Source organism: Prionailurus bengalensis, chromosome A3 (genome assembly GCF_016509475.1).
Source record: "Prionailurus bengalensis isolate Pbe53 chromosome A3, Fcat_Pben_1.1_paternal_pri, whole genome shotgun sequence".
In the NCBI taxonomy this organism is placed as follows: domain Eukaryota; kingdom Metazoa; phylum Chordata; class Mammalia; order Carnivora; family Felidae; genus Prionailurus; species Prionailurus bengalensis.
The window spans coordinates 76,549,101-76,575,353 of NC_057354.1; the positions used below are offsets into that span (position 1 = coordinate 76,549,101).

General features: G+C 35.2%; 2 protein-coding genes across 8 annotated transcripts in view; one reads left to right on the forward strand and one right to left on the reverse strand.

Annotated features, from left to right (window-relative positions):
- VRK2 (VRK serine/threonine kinase 2) overlaps positions 1 to 19,500 on the forward strand; it is a 110,404-nt gene extending 90,904 nt beyond the window's left edge. For 4 of the 5 annotated variants that reach the window (XM_043603433.1, XM_043603432.1, XM_043603434.1 and 1 more), the window contains 2 exons: positions 3,967 to 4,128; positions 19,164 to 19,500. In XM_043603433.1, coding sequence (XP_043459368.1) covers positions 3,967 to 4,128; positions 19,164 to 19,466 — 465 coding nt within the window. In that variant the 3' untranslated portion in view covers positions 19,467 to 19,500. Of the gene's footprint in view, positions 1 to 3,966; positions 4,129 to 16,998; positions 18,833 to 19,163 lie in introns of those variants that run through there. The other variant, XM_043603435.1, reaches the window with a different exon arrangement.
- Positions 19,072 to 26,253, reverse strand: part of FANCL (FA complementation group L) — an 85,489-nt gene continuing 78,307 nt past the window's right edge. For 2 of the 3 annotated variants that reach the window (XM_043603437.1, XM_043603439.1), the window contains 6 exons: positions 22,923 to 23,006; positions 22,396 to 22,441; positions 22,237 to 22,318; positions 21,279 to 21,395; positions 19,883 to 19,954; positions 19,072 to 19,573 (listed from right to left, as the gene is read on the reverse strand). In XM_043603437.1, the coding sequence (XP_043459372.1) occupies positions 19,538 to 19,573; positions 19,883 to 19,954; positions 21,279 to 21,395; positions 22,237 to 22,318; positions 22,396 to 22,441; positions 22,923 to 23,006 (437 nt within the window). In that variant the 3' untranslated portion in view covers positions 19,072 to 19,537. Of the gene's footprint in view, positions 19,574 to 19,882; positions 19,955 to 21,278; positions 21,396 to 22,236; positions 22,319 to 22,395; positions 22,442 to 22,922; positions 23,007 to 26,253 lie in introns of those variants that run through there. The other variant, XM_043603438.1, reaches the window with a different exon arrangement.

Below are 26,253 nucleotides of genomic sequence, written 5' to 3' on the forward strand. Positions count from 1 at the left end.
TTATTGTAGCAAATGCCTCACAAACCAATTGTCAGCACTATTTACGTATTGCAGAAGGCAGAACAAAAGTTCATGTTTAATAAAAAGCCAGTGGATTTTGATCTTGGTAATTACTGAGACTTATTTTAACAGTTTTATTGACTTTTGTGTTTTTATCACTTTTGCAACAAAACAAAGAGCCATTTCCTTAACGTAGTATCTCCCTTGCAATAATGGTCACCACTTAATCTACACTAATTTAAGTAGATTTTTTTCCTTTTCTGTAGTTTTTCAGTTTCATAAACTTAATTGAAATATAAAAGAAGCCATTTTAAAAACTGATAGTTATATCCTCTGATGTAAAATTCTAATTATTATCCACCAGAATTTTTCAGTTTCATCAAATTCAAAAGATGTTTGTTGTGAAACCACTTTTATATGCAGAGAATAGAACATAAAACATTTTTTCCAATGAGCCTCAATCAAAAATATTTTATTCTTCCCTTTTGATTAGAGGGCTTTGATTATGAGTAAAAAGCAAACACTAAGAATAATATGCATTCTTAAGACCTTAGTTAATTTCTAACAATATGACCACCCCCGATATAAAGACAGTAAGAGGTTTTGGGGATGTAGTTCACAGCCGATCAATAGTTACTGAATAAAGACTTTATTTCTGTAGTATTTTAAGTGCACATAAATATGTTATAATCTTAATATAAAAATAGGTTCACCATGTGGTGAATAAGTATTTTTAAAGTTTACAGATTTTGTAATGTTGCAAATACTAAACTTGAAAATGTTGAAAAGCAAAATATGACAATATAAACTGTGCTGTACTCAGTTTCCCTGAATGATAAAAGTATAGGCTAGTTTCCACAATTGATTGCTTCCATAATAAAAATTATTTTAGGTCCAGAATGAGTATCAACCACATGGCCCCAGATTTCTCTTTTTAGTCCCAGACAGAATCTCCTTATTAGTAACTAAAAACGTTTTCTGTTACTTCATACATGGATTACTCTAGTTATTTAACAGAATATTGAATGAATCCTGGACTTACACTCTTTGGACAAAGATACTAAAAAAGAAGTCAGTGGACCAGAAAACATATACCGTTAGGTAAATAAAATATTTCTATCATTCAGTATTCAAAGGAAAGTTATGAATGCTCATTTTTTTTAAATGTTATTTCCCTCAGCAGAAATGGTTGTACCTTTTAAATTTAGTATTCCTAACAAAAATATGCTTTGGTTAGGTATTAGAAAATAGCACATCACCGTTAAGAATCTTGGCAAACTTACAGCATCTTTTTGCAAAAGAAAAAGGAGGTATTTTTGCAATACTAGGTTTTTACAAGGCATCATAAACTGTTCCCTGTAAACAGAGCCGCCTTCTTACACAAGTCCTCCAATACTGTTACTGGAGTTAAATTGGAAATGAATTTTTGTCAAGACAGTAGAGACATTGATATTTTTTTTTCTGAAAGGCAAATCTTTTGGGGCATTTGCCTCAATCAAAATGATGTTCTGTATAGCTGAAATCACTCTTTAGTAGCTCCGATGGCTCCTGAGGTAACACTGTCAAATTAGAAGAATCTATCATCAGGCTACCACAGTCTATTTATACCATCCACTGGGATTTAATGTCCAAAATTCACTGAAGGAAACCATATTTCAGTAAGAATGCTTATTGAGGTGAGCTAAAGCTCTAGAATTCCCAGATGAGAATGTTAAAGCCACGTTGGAAAACCAGCATTATTGAAGGCCCCCGTTCAACCCTCTGAATAAGCTGTTTCTTCCACAGCCAGTAGAGGATCCTTTTACCAGCTTATCATATCTCTCTCCTTGTTATGATGCTTGAATCCATATTGTAATACTACAGACACCCATCCTTCCTAAGTGCTCTCCCTAGGCAGAGGAGTAACTGTAGGGCAGAATGAAAATGTTCAAGCTGTCTTCCGTTTCAGACAAGTAAGAGTTTGTCCCTTCATTTACTCTAAATCTGAGGTTAGCAGCAAATCCAGGGATGAATATATATATTATTATTCGTGGTAGTAATCTTTGTGTTGACCTTGAAAGTTCATAAAATTCTTTCTTGAGCTTTAATTCTCAAAATAATTCTATTTATATTTATACTGTGTGAGAAAAGTAGAATATAAATTCTCATTTGTGAGCACATTTTTGGCTCACTAGATTTCAGGAGGCCAAAAGTATTCCTGATTTCTTGGAACACTGAAGTGCCAATGGAAAATTAAATAAAAAATACCTGATCTGAATAGCCTCTCTCTTGAAGATGACACCTATTTGGGTAGTATTTTATTTGATTTCTTGCGATGCCCAGAGTGTTTTCTATCTTCACTCTTACATCTTTGAGAAAACGTTTTACCTCTGTTCACAATTAAGAGTAAAACTTATCCCACTTCACTCTTACCATTTTAAAAGTTCCCCTAGAAATAGAAAATTTCCATAAACTGGGTATCATCTTGTTTATTAGCTAGAAATGCTTATGGCAGCGCAACCTGCCCATCCAGCCAACTGACGGCAGATCCAGGAGGCACCATCTCTTCCAGAAAGCTTCACAGAGGACTGAATATATTAGATTAGATTTTGTTTGTACATCAGAGGCTCCCAGGCCAGAAACTCTTATACCTAAAGTGAGGCATTAAAAACCTCAGTATCTCAACTAATCCCTTCTATCATAAAACACATTTTCACAGTGATTGGCAAGCCAGTCTTTCATCAGAACGAACCGGTGTACAACAGCTTTGGGAAACCCTTTGTTTCGCATCAGTGGTATGGTGAGCATTTATCACTAAGATGACTTCAGTGGGAGTGTGACTCAGAAGGTGGTTACCCATGAATTTTCCCAGTAGTTTGGGAGACTTGAGTGGTGAAAATAAAGAAACCCTGAGTGATTAGGGAACAATGCCAATTGTCAGGGTACTGAAAAGCAATGGCTTTGCTACCCTTTGAGAAGCCGGGATCCGGGAGGAGGGGCGAATAAAGAATGGTGTTGTGACAGCTTAGACCTCGCCACAAAACACCAGCATATTTTAAAGGGAAGGAGTGAACACACTTGGCAATAGAAGCTAAAAATTGAGAGACTACAAATTAAGGCTCTGCTCGCCTAGCCAACGTAATTCATTCTCTGTTTTGGCACTGGCTACTTCATTATTTCCCCTTGTGCTGTTCCTATCTTCTGGCCCCTCTTTAACCCATGAAGAAAGGTGATGGCACTTTCAGCTGCTGTAAACATGAAGCTGCTGACCAAATACTTCACATAAGGATCTTCACTGTGGCTTTTAATCTTCCAGCTGAATTGTGGGATCTGCCCTTCGATTTCCGTGTCTACTTCAAGGTTATTAAGAGTCAGTCATCCCCCAGATAACACCACGGTGTGAAAAAGAACCTGAGAGACAGCAGGCTTGTTGTAGAACTTAACCTTTGATACTGGTGCACAGTACCAGGTGGCACGAACTGTTACTCATCTACTCAAAGGTTAAATTACCTGTATAAGAAAGTAAGCAACATTATAAGCTCCTTTTATACGTTCACATTCATTAGGCTCACTTCAATGATAGAAAACGAAGATTCTAATTAATAAGAATTTAAACTAAAAAGATGTACTGGATCCACTCCCAGCAAAGGTTAATAATGAATTCATGTGCAGTTTTAGAATGTGACAGTTTTCTGTAAAAATGCCGTTTTCAATAAGCAAGTTATCTGTAGAGATAATTTCTAAAGAGCGTATAACAGTGACACTAATTTTAATTGGTCTTGTACTACTGATGAGAAACGGTCTGGATCTTGCCAACTGCTATATTCTTTCTATAACATCCATTTGTTGGTTTCCTCTTTAATTCTTCCTTTTTTTTTTTTTTCAAAGCTTGTAAAGTTTAGAATTTTCAAGAATCTGGACATAGAAGCATTTTTGTTTTACAAGTGTCAAAAGTTTTCATTATACATTATTACTCTCAATCAACAGGTTGTTTCTCAAAAGGCTGCAACAAAGCAAGTCAATCAGATGCAAAGTAGGTTAATAGAAAAAAACATCCGTGGTGAGAGAAGTGCTGAGTCCTGTTCAACCGGGAGAAAAGTGCAAACAGAGGAGCTGCTGACTAGATTGCTTAACAGTGAAACAGCTCAGGTGAGAGGCTTTTTGTTGTGTTTTGTTTTTTTTTTCCTTAATGTTATATTAGAATATGCCGTTTGGGTATAAAGACCTTTTATTTTCTCCTGGGGGCCAAGGTTGTATGGTTTTGTTAAATGAGAAGGGGCAGAAAATATCCTATCCAGTGGATAAAATCAAAGCAGCCCACACCAATCATCACAGAAACAGAAGGACAGTGAGCACATTTGCGTACAGATCTGATTTCTTTACCCTGAGAACGTAATGAAGTGCACTTAAATTTTTTATGCCATCTACGATCCATTAGGGACTCTTAGCATGTTCCATACTCTTACGTGGGTTCCTCCACTCTCGCCCTTATAATCAAATTTGAGTGAAGAGTTTCCCTGTTGATACGGTTGTATTGTAAAATGATGTATTTTTTACGTTATTCGATCATTTGGTTGAGTCGTGACGTACCTTTAGCAGAGGACTCATTCAAGCAACACCAAAAGTCTTTCCTAATCGAACCTTTTTCTGAGAAGGAGAAGCATACAATCAATGTATTTATATCCTCAATGAAAAAATATTTTTTTTCCAAAATGACCAACGTTTTATATGATTTATACACCATCATTTTCCTCAAATAATTTGACGTAGTTTAAAATGTGAAACAGGATATTTTAATCCCCCCATCTTCTATCTCCCAAACCCTCGCCCCTCAAAATTGGTTTATCAGGCACTGATACGTTAATCACTAAACTGAGCACTGAATTTGGCTCTGAACCTCTTGGCAGCCAAGGTGAAAATTAGACACATACAAGTTGGGCATTTCTTACCCAACCAACAAGCATACACGTTTATCCAGAGAATGTTTTTACAGTACTAATAAGAATCCTTTGAACTTATAGTTCCCATTTGTAAAATTACAAATATTGCTTGGTGACAAAATTTTGAGATTCTTGTGTGTTCTTTTTCAACCTGTACTATGCACCAGAATCACTTTGTGTATGGAGATAGGAAGGGACTATAAAAAAAAAAACCTGATGCCCAGGTTCCAAGCCAAGAAATTGATTCATTGTAACTGGTGTGGGCATTTGTGATATGTGTGTGCAGATCTTATCACTCCAGAAAGCTCTTTGTTCCTTTTCTCAGTCAGTCCCTTTCCCCCAAACAACCACTGTTCTGATATTCTGATTTTCACACTAGGTTAGTTTTGCCTCTTCTAGAATGTCACATACTATGTTAGTCATACAGAATGCACTCTTTTGTGTCTGGCTTCTTTCACTCAGCATGTTTGTTTGTTTGTTAGTTTGTTTTTGAAACTCATCCATATTGTTACACGTATCACTAATTTGTTCTTGTTGAGCAGAACTCCATTGTGTAGTACACCATAAGCCATATATCCATTCTCCCAGGACACCTGGGCTGCCCCTGGCTCTAGCCATCATAACTAATAGTTGCTATGAACATTGTGACACAAGTCCTTCTATGGTTACATTTCGTTTGTCCTGAGAAGTGGAATTGCTGGTTCACAGGGCAGATGTACGTTCACCTCTATAAAAAGCTGACAAGTACTTCCATTTTATACTCCCACCAGTAATCCCAGATCCTCCCCAGCATTTGGTGGTGTTGGTCTTTTTAATTTTGGGCATTCCAACATTTATGTATTAGTATTTCTGTTGAGTCCGATTATCATTGACCTGATAATTAATAACTGTGGGCACCATTTTCATGTGCTGACTCCCCATTCATATGTCTTCTTTTGTAAAATGTCTTGATCCATTTTTATTTGGATGATAGTCTCCTTATTACTGAGTTGTAGGAATTCTTTATACATCTGTATTGTGGATATGTTCTCCTAGTGTACAGCCTCCCTATTCATTTATTTGTCTTTAATGAGCAAAAACTGTTTGTTATTTTTATTTGAAGTTCAATTTATCAACGTTTTCTGTAAAGAAACCTGGGAAAACTTTGCCTATCATAGGGTCACAGTTTGCTAAATATTTTTTTAAAAGCCTTCTAGTTTTGGCTTTCATTTTGAGTCCATGAGCTCAAATCATTCTTGTGTGTATAAGGGGTTGAGGTTCTTGTTTTCCATCAGAGCCAGCTGTCACAGCACCATTTGTTAAAAAGATTTCCTTCTCCTAATTAAATTTCCTTGGAGTCTTTTTCAAAAGTCAGCTGACAGTGTAAATTGTGGTCTATTTCTGAACTATCTCTTGTCTTCTAATCAGTCTATCTGTCCTTACACCAAAACCATAGTACATCAATTACTGCAGCTTTACAACTAGTTCTGAAATTAGGTAGTACAAGTCCTTCAACCCTTTTCTTCAAGAATGCTTTGGGTCCTGTTCCTCTCCATAAAATTTAAGAACCGGTTTGTCAGTTTCCACTAAAAAGCAAAATGGAATTTTGATTGTGATTCCACTAAATCTAAAGATCAGTTTAGGGGCAACTGAAATCCCAACAACACATTTGAGTCTTCCAATGCATGAACCTGATACTTGTCTCCATTTATGTGGATTTTTAATTTCTCTAAGTGTTTTGTAGTTTTTGGTGTAGGTATCGTATACATCTTCCATTAAAATTATCTCTAAATCTCTTGTTTTTTAATTCTATTGTAAATATCATTTTGTATATTGACCTTGTGTCTTGAGATCTTTCTAAAGTCACTTTTTAATTCTCGTTTTTTGGCAGATTCTTAGGATTTTATACATAGTCAGTAATGTTTGTGAATAGAGTTTTACTTCTTTTCCAACATGTATGCCTTTCATAGCTTTTTTTCATGCTTTGTTATACCTTCTATGACCTCTAATACTACACTGAGCATGGGCATCCTTGCTTTCTTCCTGTTCTTTGGTGGAAAACATTCATTCTTTATACATTAAGTATGATGTTAGCTGTAGGTTTTTCCTAAATGCCCTCTTATCAGGCTGAGGAAATTTCATTGTAGTTGTTGAAAAAAATTAAGTCATGAGTGTATATTAAGTCCTCTTTTGGGATCTACTGAAATGATCATATGATTTTTCTCCTTTACTAGTGCAATGAATTGCATTGATTTTTGAGTGTTAAATCAACCTTTTTCTCTGGGGTAAACCACATTTAGTCACGATGTGTTGTCATACTGAATTCAATTTGTTATTATTCCATTAAGGGTTTTTATATCTACGTTGATGAGGGATATTGATCTGTAATTTTTTTTCTTATAATATCCTTGTGTGGTTTTGTTTTCAGGTCATTATGCAAATTGGACATGTCTATTTTCAGAAACTGTTTTAGTAAGATTTATCTTTCATAAATGTTTCCTAGAATTTAGCAAGAAAATCATCTGGGCCTAGAATTTTATTGTAGGAAAATCTTTAATTATGAATTTACTCTCTATAATGATCATTAGATTTTCTTTTTCTTCTTGTGTCAGCTTTGGTAATATGTATCTTCCAAGGAATTTTTTTCTTTCCTTTTTTTTTTTTTTTTTTTTTACAGTCTAGCTAGATGCTTATCACTTTTATTGATCTTTTCAAAGAACCAATTTTTGGATTTGTTGAATTATCTACTGCTGAGGGTTTTTTTTGTTTTTGTTTTTGTTTTTTTCTCTTTTACTAATTACCGTTCTTTATCATTTCCTTATACTTATTTTGGGTACTCTTTTTTTTAAGCTTCATAAGGTAAATGCTTAAATCATTACTTTTAAGCCTTTCTTTCTAAAATATATAAAGCTACAAAGAATTTTAAGCAGTGCTTTAGATGTATTCCACAAATCTTGATATATTGTGTTTCATTGTTGTTCAGTTAAACATATTTTCTAATTTCCCTTCACTTAGTCTTTGACCCCATGGATTTTAGAAGCATGATTTTTTAATTCCTAAATATTTTTGAGATTTTACTGCTATGTTTTTGTTATTGACTTCTAATTTATCAGAGCATATTCTTGCAATCCTTTAAAATACACTGAAACTTGTTTTATGGTCAAGAAGAAGACTTAGTTTGATGAATGTTCCTCATGTGCTTGTAACAAATATATATTCTGAATTTGGAATTTACTATTCTATAAATGTTGATTAGGTTAAATTGATAGTGTTGTTCAGTCCTTCTATATCCTTACTGCTTTGCTTTATTTTATCCTCCTGTTTAATCAATCAATGACAAGGTATGTTAAATCTTCAACTGTAATTGTGGAGTTGTCTATATTTCCTTTAGTTTTGTAAGTTCTTGCTTCATGAATTTTCATGCTGTTAATAGGGACATACAGATACAGAACTGTTACATCTTCTTGGTGAAATATTGTTTATCATTGTTAAACATCTTTCTTACATGTGTCAATATTCTTTTGCCTTGAATTTTACTTTAATTTTAATAATTCCAGCCTTCCTATGATTAGTTTGCATGGTGTGTCCTTTTCCATCCTTCTGTTTAATGTTTGTGTTTTGTGTCTTTGTGTCTGTGAGTGCTTTTGTAAATAACAGTTTAAGTCTTGCTTTTTTGCACGACCTCACAAACCTTCCTTTCAATCTGTCCCATTTCCATTTAATGTAATTATTGTAGTTCAATTTAATCTACAATCTCACTATTTGGTTTCTTTTTGCTCCGTTTATTCTTTGTCACTTTTTACCTCCCTCCTGCTTTCTTTTGGAGTAAGTGGGAATTTGTCTCTCATACCTTCAATTTGTAAACTGTGCTTCTCTGGGCTGTTTTGTTTTTGTTGTAGTGGTTACTTTCGTACAGCAAGATATGGCCTATGGGCCAAAGTCAGCGGGTCACCTATTTTAAGTAGTTATATTTAAATATACTTATATGGTTGTATTGTTAATAGTTAAATAGTTATATTGCAACATAGCCATACTCATTCGTTTACATAGTCTCTTACATGTTGTCTATGGGTATTTCCATGCTACAGTGGGAGAGCTGAGTATTTAGAACACAGACTGCGTGGCCCCCAAATCCTAAAATATTTACTATCTGCCCTTGAAAGAAAAAGTTTGCAAACCCCTGCTCTAAAACCACTCTAATTAAAGTTTACTTTAATAATATAAAAACAACTCTAATTAAACCAATACCCCAAATATTGTAACTATAATAAAAATGGAGACATATTACATTCTTTTTTTCATATTAAGTCTTCAAAATCTGGTGTGTTTTACACTAACAGCACACCTCAATTTAGACTAGCCATATTCCAAGTATTCAAGTCATATGTGGTCGGTGGCTACCATATTAACATAGCTCTAGAAATTATAATATACATCTTTCACTTGTATAATAATCTACCTTGATTTAATAAACGACTTCATATATAATGTAAGAATCTTGCAAAAATACATTTCCATCCTTTGTGCTACTGTTGTCATACTTTAACATATATAATTAATTCCATAATGCGGTTACTATTGTGCTTTAAAAAATCAGTTTTGGGGCGCCTGGGTGGCCCAGTCAGTTAAGCATCCAACTTTGGCTCAGGTTGTGAACTCACAGTTCATGGGTTCAAGCTCCACGTTGGGCTCTGTGCTGACAGCTCAGAGCCTGGAGTCTGCTTCAGATCCTGTGTCTCCCTCTCTCTCTGCTCCTTCCCTGCTCATGCTCTGTCTCTGTCTCTCAAAAATGAATAAACGTTAAATTATTTTTTTTAAAAATCACTTTTATTTCAAAGAAATTGAGAGGGAAAAAAAAGTCTCATATTTATTGCTGTTGGAATTCTTCAGCCCTCTAGATCTGAGTTTACAGTTGGTTCATTTCCCGTCTTCGCAGAGAATTTCCTTTAACATTGTAGTGGAAAGTTCCTGGAGACTAATTCTCTCACTTCTTGTCTGAAAATATCTTTATTTCACCTTTACTTTTTTTGTTTGTTTGTTTGTATTTTGTTTTTTGGTGTGGGAGAGCTGGAACTGTATTTTACCTCTGAATTTATTTTTTTAACATTTCATTTTAAAATAATTGCACACTCAGAAATTGCAACAGAGAGCTCCCATGTACCCTTCCTTCAGCTCCCGTGTACCCTTTACCCAGCTTCCTCCAATGACATCATCTTAATAGTATAATTTTCAAAACCAGGAACTAACTTTGGCATACTACTATAAAACACATACCTTATTTGGTCATCAGTTTTTACATGCACTCATATGTGTATGTTGCTGTTAAATTGTATTACATGTATAGACTAATCACAAAAATTACTGTACAGAACTGTTCTAGGAAGAAACTCCCTCACATAGAAACTTCCGTGTATTGCTTTATATGGACACCCTCCCTTTTATCCTAAACCCTGGAAAGCACTGATTTGTTCCATATCACTATAATAGATTATCTTGAGCATGTTGTACAAATCAAATTCTTTACTATGTAACTTGTTGACATGGGCTTTATTTCATTCACCATAATGCCCTAGAGATCCATCTGAGTTTGCATGTCTCAGTATAGTTCATTCCTTTTTACTGATAAGGAATGTTCTGAAGTATGGACGTAGTGTTGAAGAACATGTGAGTTGTTTATTCTTCACCATTTAGTGTGATGTTAGCTGTATATTTTTGGTAGGTGTTATCAGGTTGATGAGGCTCACCTCTATTTCTAGTGTACTAAGAGTTATCATGAATGGGTATTAAATTTTATCAAGTGCTTTTTCTGTATCAATTAATATGATCATATGATTTTTCAGCTTTACACTGTTGCCATGGTGGATGACATTGATTAGTGTTTGAATATTGAACTAGTCTTACATTTCTTTAATGTTTGTTTATTTTTGAGAGAGAGAGAGACAGAGACAGAGCACGAGCAGGGAAGGGGCAGAGAGAGAGGGAGACACAGAATCTGAAGTGAGCTCCAGGCTCCACGTTGTCAGCACAGAGCCCAACGTGGGGCTTGAACTCACAAACTGTGAGATCATGACCTGAGCCAAAGTCGGATGCTCAACTGACTGAGCCACCCAGGCACCCCTCTAGTCTTACATGGTGTAGAATTCTTTTCATATGTTGTTAGGTTCAATTTCCTAGTATTTTGTTGAGAACTTTTACATCTGTTAATGAGGACTACTGGTGTGTAGCTTTCTTTTTATTCTACTGTCTTTATCCAGTGTTTGTATCACGGCAGTGCTGGCCTCATAAAATGAGTTGACAAGTCTTCCTCCTTTTAATTTCTGGAACAGAATTAGTAGAATTCGTGTTGTCTCTTTTTAAAATGTTTTAGAGGGGCGCCTGGGTGGCTCAGTCAGTTAAGCTTCCGGCTTTGGCTCAGGACATGATCTCACCGCTCATGAGTTCAAGCCCCGCATGGGGCTCTGTGCTGACAGCTCAGAGCCTGGAGCCTGTTTCAGATTCTGTCGCTTGCTTTCTCTGCTCCTCCCGTGCTCACACTCTCTCAATAATAAACATTTAAAAAATTTTTAAAGTAAATAAAGTATTTTAGAGAATTCTCCAGTGAAACCATCTGGGCCTAGAGATTTCTCCTTTTCACTATGGATTCAATTTCAAGAGTAGTCAAAGTTCTCTGCAAGCAGCCAAATAGTTAAATATGTAGGTTTTATAGGTCACATGCTCTCTGTTACAACTATTCAGCTGTATACCATAGTACAAAAGTATCATATACAATATGTAAACAAACGAGTCTGAGTTCCAACAAAGTTTTATGGCACTTGTTTGAATTCCATAAAATTTTCCAATCAGAAACTGTTGCAACCATTTAAAAATTTAAAATTAATTCTTAGTTGGTAACTCTACAAAACAGGCTGGATTTAGACTGGGCAGATTTTCCTATTCTTTGTTTCAACTTGATTTTTAGTTTATTTTCCTTTTTCTAGTTTAGGTAGAAGGTTAGACTATTGTTTGAGCCCTTTCATTTTTTCTAATGTAGGTATTTAATGCTATAAATGTCCTATTAAGTATTGGTTTAACTGTATCCCATAAATCCTTATGTAATGTACTTTTCTTGTACCTATTTTATTATTTATTTACATTTATTTATTTCTGAGAGACAGAGCATGAGCAGGGTAGGGGCAGTAAGAGAGGGAGACACAGAATCAGAAGCAGGCTCCAGGCTCTGAGCTGTCAGCAGGGCTCAAACTCAGGAACTGTGAGATCATGATCTGAGCAGAAGTTGGTTGCTTAACTGACTGCGCCACCCAGGTGCCCCTAATTTTACTTATTTTTTAACGTTGATTTGTTTTTCAGAGAGAGAGAGAGCAAGTTGGGGAGGGGCAGAGAGAGGGGAAGATAGAGGATCTGAGAGCAGAGAGGCTGATGTGGGGCTCGAACCCACGAGCTGCAAGATCATGACTTGGGCTGAAGTTGGATGCTTAACCAACTGAGCCACCCAGGCACCCCAGTATTTTTAATTTTGTACTTTTTCATGAGACTTCTTTTGATGCCTTGGCTGTTAGGAGTGTGTTAATTTCTAAGTGAAGATTTTTTCCATTTTCTTTGTTACTGATTTCTAATTTATATTATTGTCTGAGAACATATTTTGTATCATTTCAAATTTGTTAAGGTTTATTTTTTGACACAGGGTATTGTCTTAATGAGAGATTAAAGAGACCATGCATTCTACTGTTTTGAGGTGTAGTGCTCTATAAATATTATCAGATCCCATTGGTTTGTAGTATTATTGATTTTTTTTTTTTTTCTATAGCTTGGCTAGTTAGCTCTCTTGTAGTTCTATTCCTGAGAACAAGGTTTTCTAACTAGAAGGATGTGAGGTATACTTTTTTTTTTTTTTTTAATGCATGACAGTGATGGGTCAGTTGGGCTCCTATCCACATTTGAGGCCAAAGAGAAATAGAGGGTTGCTGCTTTTTGCTAATGTTTGCTTAATGCAGGCTGGGCATGGTCCTTAGGGCTCTACTGCACAATGTCCACAGTGTCTGTTGCAGAGGAAGAGAAGCACTACTTATGTTGTGAGTGCAGGGAAGGACAGTCTACAAGGCTCTACCCTTTGGTCTCCAGAGTGTCTGGGAGAGAGGGAAGGAGAAGTCAGTGCTCAGTAGTACAGGCTGGGCATTGACAGGGCTCTGTCTCATAATTTCCATAACGCCAGTGGAGAGGGTACTGCTTTGTTAGTGTGGGGTTGGTCTTTTGACAGGGCTCCACTTTAGTCTTCTCAGTGCTTGGTGGGGAAGGGTAGGTGTGCTTCCTGGTTAACGCATGGTGGTGACACCTGACAGGACTCTACCCCAGTTTCCACAACCCCTAGTGGGAAGTGGGAAGGGTACAGCTTCTTTCATGTGTTCACCTAAAGTACAGCAGGTATAGGAGACAAGTGTTCTGAACTGTATACTTGCCTTCCTGCTGATCCACTGTTTAAAGACAACAGGCTTTTCCTGGACTTTTTTGTGTGCACAGTGTTGTTTTCCAATTGTAGATTGCACTGTGGCCCAGGCTGGGATAAATAGGCATCAAAAAAAAAGGTGGTTGGGATGAGACTTGGGGCTGGGTCATTCTGTGTGTTCTAAGGTCCTTATCCAGTCCGCCTTCTATTCTACAACTTTCAGAATGTTGTATTAATTTTTGTCTAAAATCTTTAGTAGTAATTAGAAGGAATAAAGTAGAATGTACTTACTGCCTTGGCTGGAACTAGATGCCCCTCACCTTCATTGTGAAGGCCTCACCTGACATGAGATTTTTCGTTCTGAATTTAAAAATGTTTCTTGTCGTCTTGTGTTTTTTTTCCGATGAGAAGTTAGCAGTTATTCTTATCATTGACCCTATATATAATGTGTCCCTTCTGGCTTTTAATATTTGCTTTTTATCTTTGGTTTTCTAGAGATAGTTGTCTTTATGTTTATTCTGCTTTGGGCTCATTGAGCTTTTTTCATCTGTGGGTTCGTAATTGTCATCACTGGAAAAGTTTCAGCTAGGATTTGTTTCATGCCTCAATCCCTCTTCTCTGAGATCCAAATACATGCAGTTAGAATTGTCTACCTTCTCTCAGGCCTTTTCGGAGGCTCTGTTCGTTTTTCAAATTAGTCTTTTATCTTGCTGTGCTTCATTCTGGTCCTTTGCCTGGTCTCTACCTATTTAACCAGTGGATGTTTAACTTCATTTATTGTATTTTTCCATTCTAGAAGCATTTTATATTTCCCATTTCTCTGCTGAGTCTCTCGATCTGTTCACTAATTATGTTTAACTTTATATTTAATTCCTTGAACATACTTATGTAGTGGTTTTATTGTCCCTGTTTGATAATTTTACCATCTGGGTCACACCTATTTCTCCTCTTCTCCTAGTTATGGGTCACAGTTTCCTGTTACTTGTGTGTCGTAAAAGTTTTATTATACGCTGAATATCGTGGCTGCTAGTCAGTTCTTGAAACTCCACATTTTATTGTATTCCTTTAAAGAGTACTGACTTTTGTTCTGGCAGACAAATAATTTATTGGTGGTTCAACTTGATTAGTCATGCTTCACTTCATTTAGGCTTTTTGAAGGCTGGGCTAAGGTAAAGATCATCTGAAACCGTAGCCTTTATCACTCTGGGTGTTTTCCTTTCCTCAAGAATCACAGCCTTGTTTTCTCTGTGTGATAAGTTCCTTCATATATTTTGTCCAACTCTATTGGTTTGTATTCATTTCATGGGCTTTTCACAGCAGGAGGGGAGATCTGATGCCCATTATTCATGGCTAGAACTAAAAAGGGTATTGGTATTTTTCATAGCTTCCTAATTGACTCTGACGTGCATTCAAGGCTAATAACTTGCTCAGAACCCAAGGTTTCTCAACAGCACTACTATGGGCTTACTGAGCTGGCTGTTCTGTACACTGTAAGCCACCTCTGGCCTTTATCTTGTAGATGCCAATAGTACTTCCTCCCAGTTGTAGTACCCAGAATGTCTCCAGAAATTGTTAAATGTCCTATGGAGCACAAGTGTCCCAGGTTCAGAAACACTATACTGACTAGGATTATTGTATGCCTTAAGCCTCTGCTACTAAAGGTCTGCTGTGCCAACCAGCTGCACTGGCATCACCTGGAGCTTCTTAGAAACACAGAATCTAAGTCTTGTCTTAGACCTTCTGAATGAAATGTGTATTTTTCATGTTTGTTATTTTTGAGAGAGAGTAAGAGGATCCAAAGCAGACTCTGCACTGACAGAAGAGGCCAGTGTGGGGTTCAGACTCACAAATCGCAAGATCATGACCTGAACCAAAGTCGAGGCTTAACCACCTGAGCCACCCAGGCTCCCCTGAAATCTATTTTAACAGGATCCCAAAATGATTTGTACGCTTTTTCTAATGTTTGAAATACTATGCCATAGACCAGAAAGCTTTTTCGTAAAGAGCCAGATGGTAAATATTTTGGGTTTACAGCCTAGCCTTTGTCAGAAACAATTCAACTCTGCCATTGCAGTATAAAAGCAGCCATACACAGTAAAATACAAATGAGTGTGGCTGTGTTCCAATCAATCTTTATTCACAAAACAGGCAACTCACAACATTTTACAACCTATGCCATAGACTATCTTTCCCAAGCAGATCTCTCAGTAAGCCGAAGACAACTGGTGGTTAAATCCTTAGATGAGGGCCTCCCCATTTGATATCAGTTGTTGCTTAAAGAGAGATTAGGTACACAGACTTCTCTAGTGTGTAACCAACCTTGAAATTTTAGTAGCTTGACTTCTGTTCTTACCTGGATGGGGATATCGTCTACATGTAAGTTATTATACGTAAATGCTACTTGTTAGCTAACTAGTGGCTCTCCGTCTTTAAAAATATAAAATTTGATGGCATATTTCTTTTTCTTTGTGGGAGAACAACGCTTTAGGGGGCCACAGGAGTAGTTATTTTGCCTTTGGCAAATAAAGCTGACAATTTTTTTTTTTAAAGTAGGCTCCACACCCATGTGGGGCATGAACTCATGCCCCTGAGATCAAAAGTCACGTGCTGTACACCCTGGGCCAACTAGGCACCTCTAAAGCTGAGAAAACTTTAGGACAATTGGGATAGTGTGTCTTTATTAGCTCTCAGGCAGTAAAGAGTAGCTTAAAGTTAGTTATTTGACTTTCAATGATTTCTTCTAAGTAGAAAAGTTAAAGGGCCTTCCTTCAAGACCTCTATTTTGTTTTGTATACCTTATGTAGAAGGTAATTACTTCTTGCCTTCTAAAACTGCATCCTGAAAGTGACTTTCAGGGGGGTAAAAAAGGCTCTTTGAAGAGGTCAAGAAAGTAGCTATTGTGAAGAATGATGGTATTACATCAGATGGCTGAAGATTGAAATATTTTGCCTTGTTTTTTAATTTTTTCCTTCTAAGTTACTTGATAAATAGTACACGGACAGGGCAGGGCAGGTCACCAAAGTGAAGCAGAAACAGAACGACTCGTAACCAGTTAAGATTAAAGCAGGAAACTGATTAAGAGCTCTGGCTAATAGGAATGGTGTAAGAAATTCCTGGAACTTGCATGTATCAATAATATTCAGTCTACAGTGGTTGGTCTGTTCCCAGAGCTTTCTATGAGACATGCCACAATATCCACCCTGGGGCAATTTCCTCTGGTTGTGAACAGCCAATTCCTTTATCCAATATATGGCATGTAGGTCAGGTAAAGGGTTCCATGTCATGATAAAGGTTGGGAATGACTATTTTTATTTTTTATTGTAGTAAAAAGGAAGTAACATTAAACTTAACCGTGTAGTTTAGTGCCAAGTATATTCACACTGTTGTGCAAAAGATCTCTAGAACTTTTACATCTTGCAAAATTGAAACTTTAGACCAACTACCCTCTACCTTGGCAACTACCTTTTTGTTTCTGTTATTTTGACTTCTTGAGATATTTCGTGTTAGTGGAATCATAGATGTCCTTTTGTGACTGGCTTAATTTGCTCTTCAGAATGTCCTCAAGGATTGATCCATATTGTAGCATATGGCAGGATTTCCTTTTTTAAGGCTGCATAATATTCCATTATATGTATATATTCTTTATTCATCTGCCCATAGGAATCTGGGTTGCTTCTGCCTCTTGGCTACTGTGAATAATGCTATGATGAACATGGGTGTACATATATCTCTTCAAGACACTTGAGTTCTCAATATATACCCAGAAGTAGGATTGCTGGATTATATGGTAATTCTACTTCTAATGTTTTGAGGAACTTCTGTGCTGTTTCCCATAATGGCTACACCATTTTACAGTCCTCTCAACAGTACACAAGGGTCCCAATTTCTCTGTATCTTCATCATTTGTTATTTTCTGTTCTTTTGATAATGGCCTTAAAGGGTAAGATGATATCTCATTATAGTTTGATTTGCATTTCTCTTGCAATTGGTGATGTTGAGCATCTTTTCATATGCTTTCAGAGAACTGTCTATTCAAGTCTTTATGTATTCTGGATACAAATCCTTTATCAGATAAATGATTTGCAGAATTTTCTCCCAGTCTGTGAGTTGTCTTTGAATTTTTTTAAATGATGTCCTTCAATTATGTAAACTTTTATTTGCTTTTGTACGTTTGATATTATAGAGAACACTTTACCTGACCCTAGATCACAGATTTTCTCCTGTTTTTTTTTTTTTTCCTTAAAGTTTTAAATTCCAACTATATTTACATTTACAATTTGGTTCTGGTCAATTTTTGTACAAAATGAAGGTCTAAATTTATATTTTTACAAGGATGTCCAGTTGTCTCTGCACCTTTGTTGAAGATTACCTGTCCCCACTGAATTGCCTTCGTACATTTGTTGGAAACCAATTCCTCATGTATGTGAGAGTTTTCTTCTGGACTTTCAATTCTATTCCACTGATCTATATGCCTGTCCCTGTGCCAGGACCATACTGTCTTGATTAGTCTAGCTTTGTGATTAGTTTTCAAATTGTGAAGTATGTTTTTCCACTTTGTTCTTGACTGTCACGGTTGTTTTAGCTATTCTGGGTCCACTGCATTTCCAAAGCCTGATTAGATTTTGACTGGGACAGTGTTGAATCTATAGATCAGTTTGGGGGAAAATTGTTTTTTTGTTTGGCTAAACAATAACTGCCCTATGTAATCACCGCTCCTGGTGGGAGTTCTAGGCTCTGAATTCACATATATCAGGCCCTCCGTGACACAGGCTCATTCCAGAAACTGAATTCTAGTAACAGCTGATTCTTCTTAGAAATAGGTATTTTGCTTCTTGCTTTATGGAATTTCACAAATACCTGATTTTCTCTGAGGGTATTTGGAGGTTTATTTATAATGATATCCTCCTTCATACCTCCACGGGTGGACAGCTTGACGCTGCTTTCCAAACAGTGTGTTCTAAGTCCCCACCAAAGAACAAGGGTCATGTTGATCTTCTTGAGTCTTTGGCAACATCCTCTGACAAATTTTTTCGTATGCTTCTAGGCATTCCAGTTTAACATTGCAAAACTGTAATCTGTGGAGACTTTTTCCTTTTTGGCTAGGAAATGAGCATCTTTTCTTGGATCAACGTTCAGGACAAATAAGGATTTTAACCAACTTTCTTCTTAAGGTCTGTTATTGGGAGATGTCATTCTCTGGAATCCAGGCAGGAGGCTGCTGGACCAAGGCTGCTCTGTGGACGTGCAGCACTGCCACCAACATCTCGCTCTGCTGCCATGGCTGCCTCAGAATCACTAATTATTAATAACCAAAAAGCTTTCTAATCGTGACTATCTTGCCCACATAAGATTTGTCTTGCCAAGAAAATTCAGGTTTCATAGTTCGTTGTATTTTTAGAGGGCAAATTATTTATAAGATGGCCTATTGCCTGATTTAAAAGAACCAATCAGTTTAACTAGATTTGGGTTGGTTAATGGGATAAGTACTTTATAAAAAACTTCTCAGGGGGCGCCTGGGTGGCGCAGTCGGTTAAGCGTCCTACTTCAGGTCACGATCTCGCAGTCCGTGAGTTCGAGCCCCGCGTCAGGCTCTGGGCTGATGGCTCTGAGCCTGGAGCCTGTTTCCAATTCTGTGTCTCCCTCTCTCTCTCTGCCCCTCCCCCGTTCATGCTCTGTCTCTCTCTGTCCCAAAAAAAAAAAAAAACTTCTCAGGAAGAATATGCAAAAAATTTGTTCGTTTTGTGTAACATGTTTTATTTAGAACTCTTAGAGTACACAGTATAAGGATAACTCAGACCTAACACAATATATATACTTTTCCATAGGAAAGCACAAAGAGAAGACAAAAGTACTGTGAGTCTCAAATTCTGAATGAAAGAAACAGTTCTCCACAAAAACCGAGCTCTATACAGTTCCCAAATTCACTTTACAAACCATATCAAGATTTTATCAGTCCGTATATACTCGACAACTCAAGATCTTCATCTTGGTATACATATACTTCTCCAACCGGAATGGAGGTCAGAGACTCTACTCTCAGTGAAGAGACAGTTACTGACGTGTATTATTATGGCTTTATCGTTCTTTTTCTTTTGATTTTAGTAGGTCTTACTTTATACTTTCTCTGAAGATATCAAATAAAATCCTTTTGATAATTCTTAAGGCTGCCAGTTCTTCACAGAAATGTTACATTCTTATTTTAGGATTTCCTCCCAGACATTTTCAAGGTAATTGGCTTGTAAAAAGAGAATACAATTTAACAAAGTAAGTTTGTGGACATTCTAAAAAATAAGATTGCTTTATTGTAGAAAACAGTGTCATGATACAGTTTGAAAAATAACTTTTTTTGATCAAAGGAGCAATTTAAAAAACAAAATGTCATTGACAGGGACAATTTTACCTTTTTTTTTTTTCTTACCACATAGAATAACAGAAGTAACAAAAAGTTTTGCATAAGCTGATATTCTATATACTTATCTATCTTCCAAAGCACACTATTAAAAGTTAGGTGTATTTTATGAAATTTGATTAATGATTTCCTTACCTTACTACAATATGGGCATTCACCAAATATGATGTTAAAACTCTGTCTACTAGTCAACAGTCCTCTCAACCACTGAAGATTTTAAAAAGAGAAGAAAAAGGGAGCAATGTCAGCATGATTACACATTACAGATACTCTAAATTCATTTCCTTTATGATTACATATATTTTTATTCCAAAAGATTTACCTTCTTAATTTTCTTTTACAAAAAGTAAGGGGAACATTTCCTGGCCAATACCAGACTAGTAGTATGCTGAATAATAAGGGGAGACCACCACGAATTTCGAGATCTATACCACCGGTTTATAGCCAAATTATGGGCCCCTTTATGCATTTTCTCAACATCCAAAATAGACACAAAAATAATGTACACAAGTCAATGGGGTTCACAGACCTGACCTGAAGTCATTAATTACAAATTAAGAACTCTTGCTGTAAAAGATACCGTAAGCTCGTGAAAATTTAGGTCTCAATTCTGGTCTTAATCACCAATAGTGGGTTAATTCTCAATCCACTAATTATAAGCACGAGGCAGTCCATTTTTAAAAATTAAATGAATATTCATTATTATAAAAGAAAGCACATGTTCCCTTAAGAGTATCTCTATAATTAGACCTGGTATTTTGTGAGTTTATAGAAGGTGAATTGACATCTCTCAGTTCTCCATTCTTAAAGTGCGGGTAACACCAACTGTTTGCTACCTCTAATCACGAAAACAAGAGGTGATATTCAAGAAGACTGAACGCACTATACAACTGCAAGGTGTTTCATATATACATGCATATATAATCATGTCAACTGTGCCCTAAGATGAATGCTGTAGAGATCAAATGACTATACACAGGAATGAAAGCAGACTTCACAGATAGTAAATAATAAATAAAATGTCACTGAGAGTGCTGTGACATATCCAGATCACAAAACGCATTTTTCTCAATATCAAAAGTAAGATTATTACATTTATTCTATATTTAAATATACTTTGAAAAGTAACAGACACTCATTAGTGCCAGTTCCCTTTCACCTTATTGCTACCACTACTACTCCCACTTGGATGAGTGACAGTTTGCATTGTGGTCACATGAGATTTTCACTGAAAGATTCCAATGTAGCATCAATTTGATCTGTTATGCATCAGTAAGCAGCCCATGAATATATTCTGGATACATTTTCTCCCTTCCTAGGATACTACTTTAGGACATTTATTCACTCATTAGTAACCAGGATGAAGAAATGAAAGCACACGGGCATCTGGAAATGGACTGGTAAAGAAGCTAATGGAAAAAAGAGATTGCTATTCACTTAAACAGATTTTGGATTCTGTATATTTCAACATGCAGACTTGCTAGGTCATGGTAGCCAAAATAGTCTTAACAGCGTTATTTTTATTTTTTACCTCATATAAGCATATTTGATGGAAAGGCTGTGCACATTGAGGATTATCACACACTTGATCAGGAATGGCACCATCAAGTTGATATGAATAACAAATGCCACAATCCATAGAAAAATCCTTCAAAAGAAGAAATATTTATAAGCACAAGTGTTTAAAACACACAAGGTAATGTAAGAATAATATAGGATAGACAAGATCAAATTTTCATTCAAAGTTTTCATAAAGGTAACTATAGCATTCTTTACAGAAAATACAGTTACATCACTGCTTAACACTTCAGAAAAGCGATTTGTAAGAGTGCTTCCTTTTTCATCCAGTAAGTAATACACATAGATATACTAAAAACAGATTCTACTTGGGGCTTAAGTAAATTTCCCACATTGTACATCAATATTATGCCAATGTAATATATAAAGATACTAACTGACATTAGCTAATGATTACTAAACTTCAAAATTCTTTAACTAAAGGAAGAAGACAAAAACATTCCCACCACTTTAATAGTCTACAACCTCTGCAACTTTATCAAAACTCAATTCCAAGTTTATCATTTTTGCAACACAGTAACATCTATTCATTTTCAAAAACTGTACTGCCATCCTTCACAAAATACATCAAGCTAATTAAAACTTTATTTCAATCATCCATAAGCAGATAGTATTAGAATATCCAAACATCTCATTAGCTACTTTGGACCTTTCCCCCTATTTTTAATAATAAAGATGTCTGTCATTAATCACTTCATTGCTACAAAGACCATGACAAAAGTATACTTAAACCACTAATCAAAGGTTAACAAATTCTTTGATGCTACTGTTGCTTGCAGTTCAGAAGTCTGTTACAATATTCTTCCAATTCCCTCCCTTTCAGCCTCATTTTTCTCTGGTGTCTAAAAGAAGAACATTTAACTTTCATTATGCTATGCTGTTTGGAATATCAAAGCACTCATAAAACTTACAGATTTTTCCAGGTTAGTGCGAGCTGGAAAATCTATTTCTAAAACATCTTTCAAATTTTGTAACAGACTATTTTCTGGATCCCTAAAAGCATGAAAAAAATTGTTATTAAATTTGCAAAATAATAGAAAAATAAACATTGTGTTATAAAAAATACCTACCACAAATGTATGTTCCTGCTCAGCTTAATTCCAAGAGGTTTTACCACTTCAGAGATTTTAAAAAAAAAAAAAAAAAAAAAGTTTAAAAATGTAGTGTCTGCAGCTCTCGCTTTGTAAAGCCACATTTAGCACAGAATTTTTTTTTAACTGAGATATAATTGGTATATAATATTGTATTACTTTTAGGTGTACAACATCATGATTTGGTATGTGTGTGTATTGCAAAATGATCACTACAAATTCAGTTAATACCTATTACCACATGTAGTTACAAATTATTTTCTGATGAAAACTTCTAAGATCTCTTAGCAACTCTAATATACTCTCTTGTTAAAACACAGAATTTGCTAATTATTTGACTGGAAAATCTAAATCATCTACTTAAAAAAACACAAAACTACACAGTTCAGAATGATGAAACATTTTCATTTAAAATAATTACCATATGTTAATATTTTAGAATATTTTAACAGTGAAAGACAAGAATTTTATGACTGTTAAAAACATTTAAATAGGAGATCTCATACCATGGTCAGCTCCAAGAAAGCAGCACTCAGGAAGCATAGTAGGATGCTTGGGGTCAACCTCTATATGTATTGAAGCATTATTCCCTAGAATAAAAGAACATTAAAGTTTATAGAAGTAGAAGTTCATCAAATAAAAAATAAAGCAGTATCTGTCTGGGTACTTACTGTACCACAGGAAAGAGTAGCCAATGTGTTATGGGTTTCAATAAATATATAAATGTATTTATTTATAAAATATATTTATAAATATAATTTTATAGTCTAAAAGAAATGCACTTTGAAATTATGATTATGAATAAAGATTTGGGGATCCATCTAAAGTTTTAAAATACAGAGTCAATCCATTAAGTTAATTGATTTCTAGTGAAATTCTGGTCAGAATTCTATTTTAGATTAAATAAAAATTTTTTATAGAGTGATAGATCTTTAATATTAAAAGAAATCACAAGTTCAAGAAATAATTATCAAAGTGACTTCCATAACTTTCTTGGAAAGCACAATTATGGTCAGATGTAAAAAGACCAGCATACAATAAATTATGATTTGAGTTTTATGGAGTTTTATCGAAACATTTTCTATCAATAATCACTTCCAATGAAGTGGACTAAACGCTCCAATCAAAAGACAGAAGTTGTCAGAATGGATAAACAAAAGTTAAGACCTATCTATATTCTGCCTACAGGAGACTCATTTTAGACTTAAAGAGAAATATTTACTACACAAATGGATGTCAAAAGAAAGCCAGAGTAGCAATACTTATACTGGACAAAGTAGACTTTAAACCAAAGACCGTAACAAGAGATGAAGAAGGGCACTATATCATAATAAAGGGGACAATCCAACAAGAATATCTAACAATTGTAAATATCTATGCACCCAACATGAAAGCACCCAAATATATAAAACAATAACAAACATAAAGGAACTAATTGATAATAACACAGTAATAGCAGGGAATTTTAACATCTCACTTATATCAGGTATCCAAATCAGCAAGGAGGTAAAACTTTCTGATACTCCATAGAGAAAACCCAAAAGACTCCTCCAAAAAACTGCTAGAACTTATATATGAATTCAGTAAAGTCACAGGATACAAAATCAACATACAGAAATCTGTTGCATTTCTATACACTAAAAATGAAGCAGCAGAAAGAGAAATTAAGAAATCAATCCCACTTACAACTACACCAAAAAAAAAAAAAAAAAAAAGATACCTAGGAATAAACCTAACCAAAGAGGTGAAAGTCCTGTGCTCTGAAAACTATACAACACTGATGAAGGGAAACAGTGATACAAAAAAATGGAAAGACATTCCATGCTCATAGGTTAGAAGAATGAATATTGCTAAAATGTCTTTATTACCTAAAGCAATCTACACATTTAATATGCAATCCCTGTCAAACTACCATTAGCATTTTACACAGAGTTAGAAAAACAACCCTGATATTTGTATGGAGCCAGAAAAGACCCTGAATAGCCAAAGCAACCTTGAAAAAGAAAAGCAAAGCTGGAGGTATCACTATTCCAGACTTCAAATTATATTACAATGTTGTAGTGATCGAAACAGTGTAGTACTGGCACAAAATATAGATCAATGGAACAAAACAGAATACTCAGAAATAAACCCATAACTATATGGTCAATTAATCTTCGACAAAGCAGGAAATAATATCCATTGGGAAAAAGACAATCTCTTCAACAAATGGTGTTGGAAAAACTGGACTATTTCTTACACCAAACATAAAAGTAAATTCCAAATGGATGAAAGACCTAAATAAATGTGAGAACTAAAACCATAAAAATCCTAGAGGAGAACATCCCTTTGACGGTGGCTGTAGCAACTTCTTTCTAGAGATGTCTCCTGAGGTAAGGGACACAAAAGCAAAAATAAACTATTGGGACTTCAGCAAAATAAAAAGCTTCTGCACAGCAAAGGAAATGGTCAACAAAACTAAAAGGCAACCTACAAACTGGGAGAAGATATTTCCAAATGACATATCTGAGAAAGGGTCAGTATCCAAAATCTATAAAGAACTTATAAAACTCAACATCGCAAAAATGAATAATGCAGTTAAGAAATGGACAGAGGACACGAACAGACATTTTTCCCAAGAAGACATGCAGATAGCCAATGGACACATGGTCAACATCACTCTTCATCAGGAAAATACAAATCAAAACTTATCTTGATGATCACTGAGTAACATGGAACTGTTGAATCACTATATTGTACCCCTGAAACCAAAATTACATTGTATGTCAACTGAAATTTAAATATTTTTAAAAAACATTTTCTGAATTCTTTTGCTCATTGTGAAGCTTTCCACTTCAACAACGGACTCAATTCACATTAAACTGAAACTGTTCGTTTAATAACAAACAACTAACCTAGTTTATAGGATCTAAGAAAAATCTATTTCTACTTGGCACTAGATTCTTTCATAAGTTCTATCTATACTGGAATATTGTATGGATTTCAGAAGTTTTACTTTTAAAGGCACATAGTATAACTGTATAAGGGTATTTGGGTTTTATTTTTACAGTAAAAAGGACTTAATAAATTCTACACACCATAACATTAACTTTTGGTTAAGGTTGACAACAATATGAACACAATTATTACAGACCTGACAAAAAGGTAATCAAGTAAAAATGATATATAAAACATAAAAGTGCTATAATCTCATTTGCTTATACATTCTTTACCATGAACACAAATCCCATATTAGCCTTTAGCTATGTCATATACTAATGGCTTCACTTAATAATGAGTATATTATTTAATATATCTCAATTAGTTTGCTGAAAACTTGGTCTTCAAAAGGCATATCAGTGCCTGAAAGGGGACAAAAAAAGAGCTATAGGTAAATACAGAGAAAGTGACTAAAAAGCAGGTAGTTTATGCTGAACAATGAGATATATAATAAAAGTATATTTAATCATTACCTAATTAAAATAATTATTTACATGGGGCTATGAAGAAAATAAATTACTACACTATTTTGAAGAAACTATTTTCATTCTTAATATCTATTTGTTCACAAATATACCATTATTTGGTCAACTATTCAAAATTAAATATGGACTAAACTTTTTAGACTAAGTAACAATATTATTTGTACAACTGCTATACAACGGTATCTTCCTTTTCTCATAATTACATATTACTTATTTTCTCCCAGATAATCTATTATGCCTGGGGAGAAACCATAAAAATTGCTAATGTGGATAGGACTCACAACAGAATTTCGTAATATCTTTCAGAACATATGTCTTTTAACAATATATTTATTTAGGCTAAAAAAAAAAAAACAGAGAAGGGAAGACACAA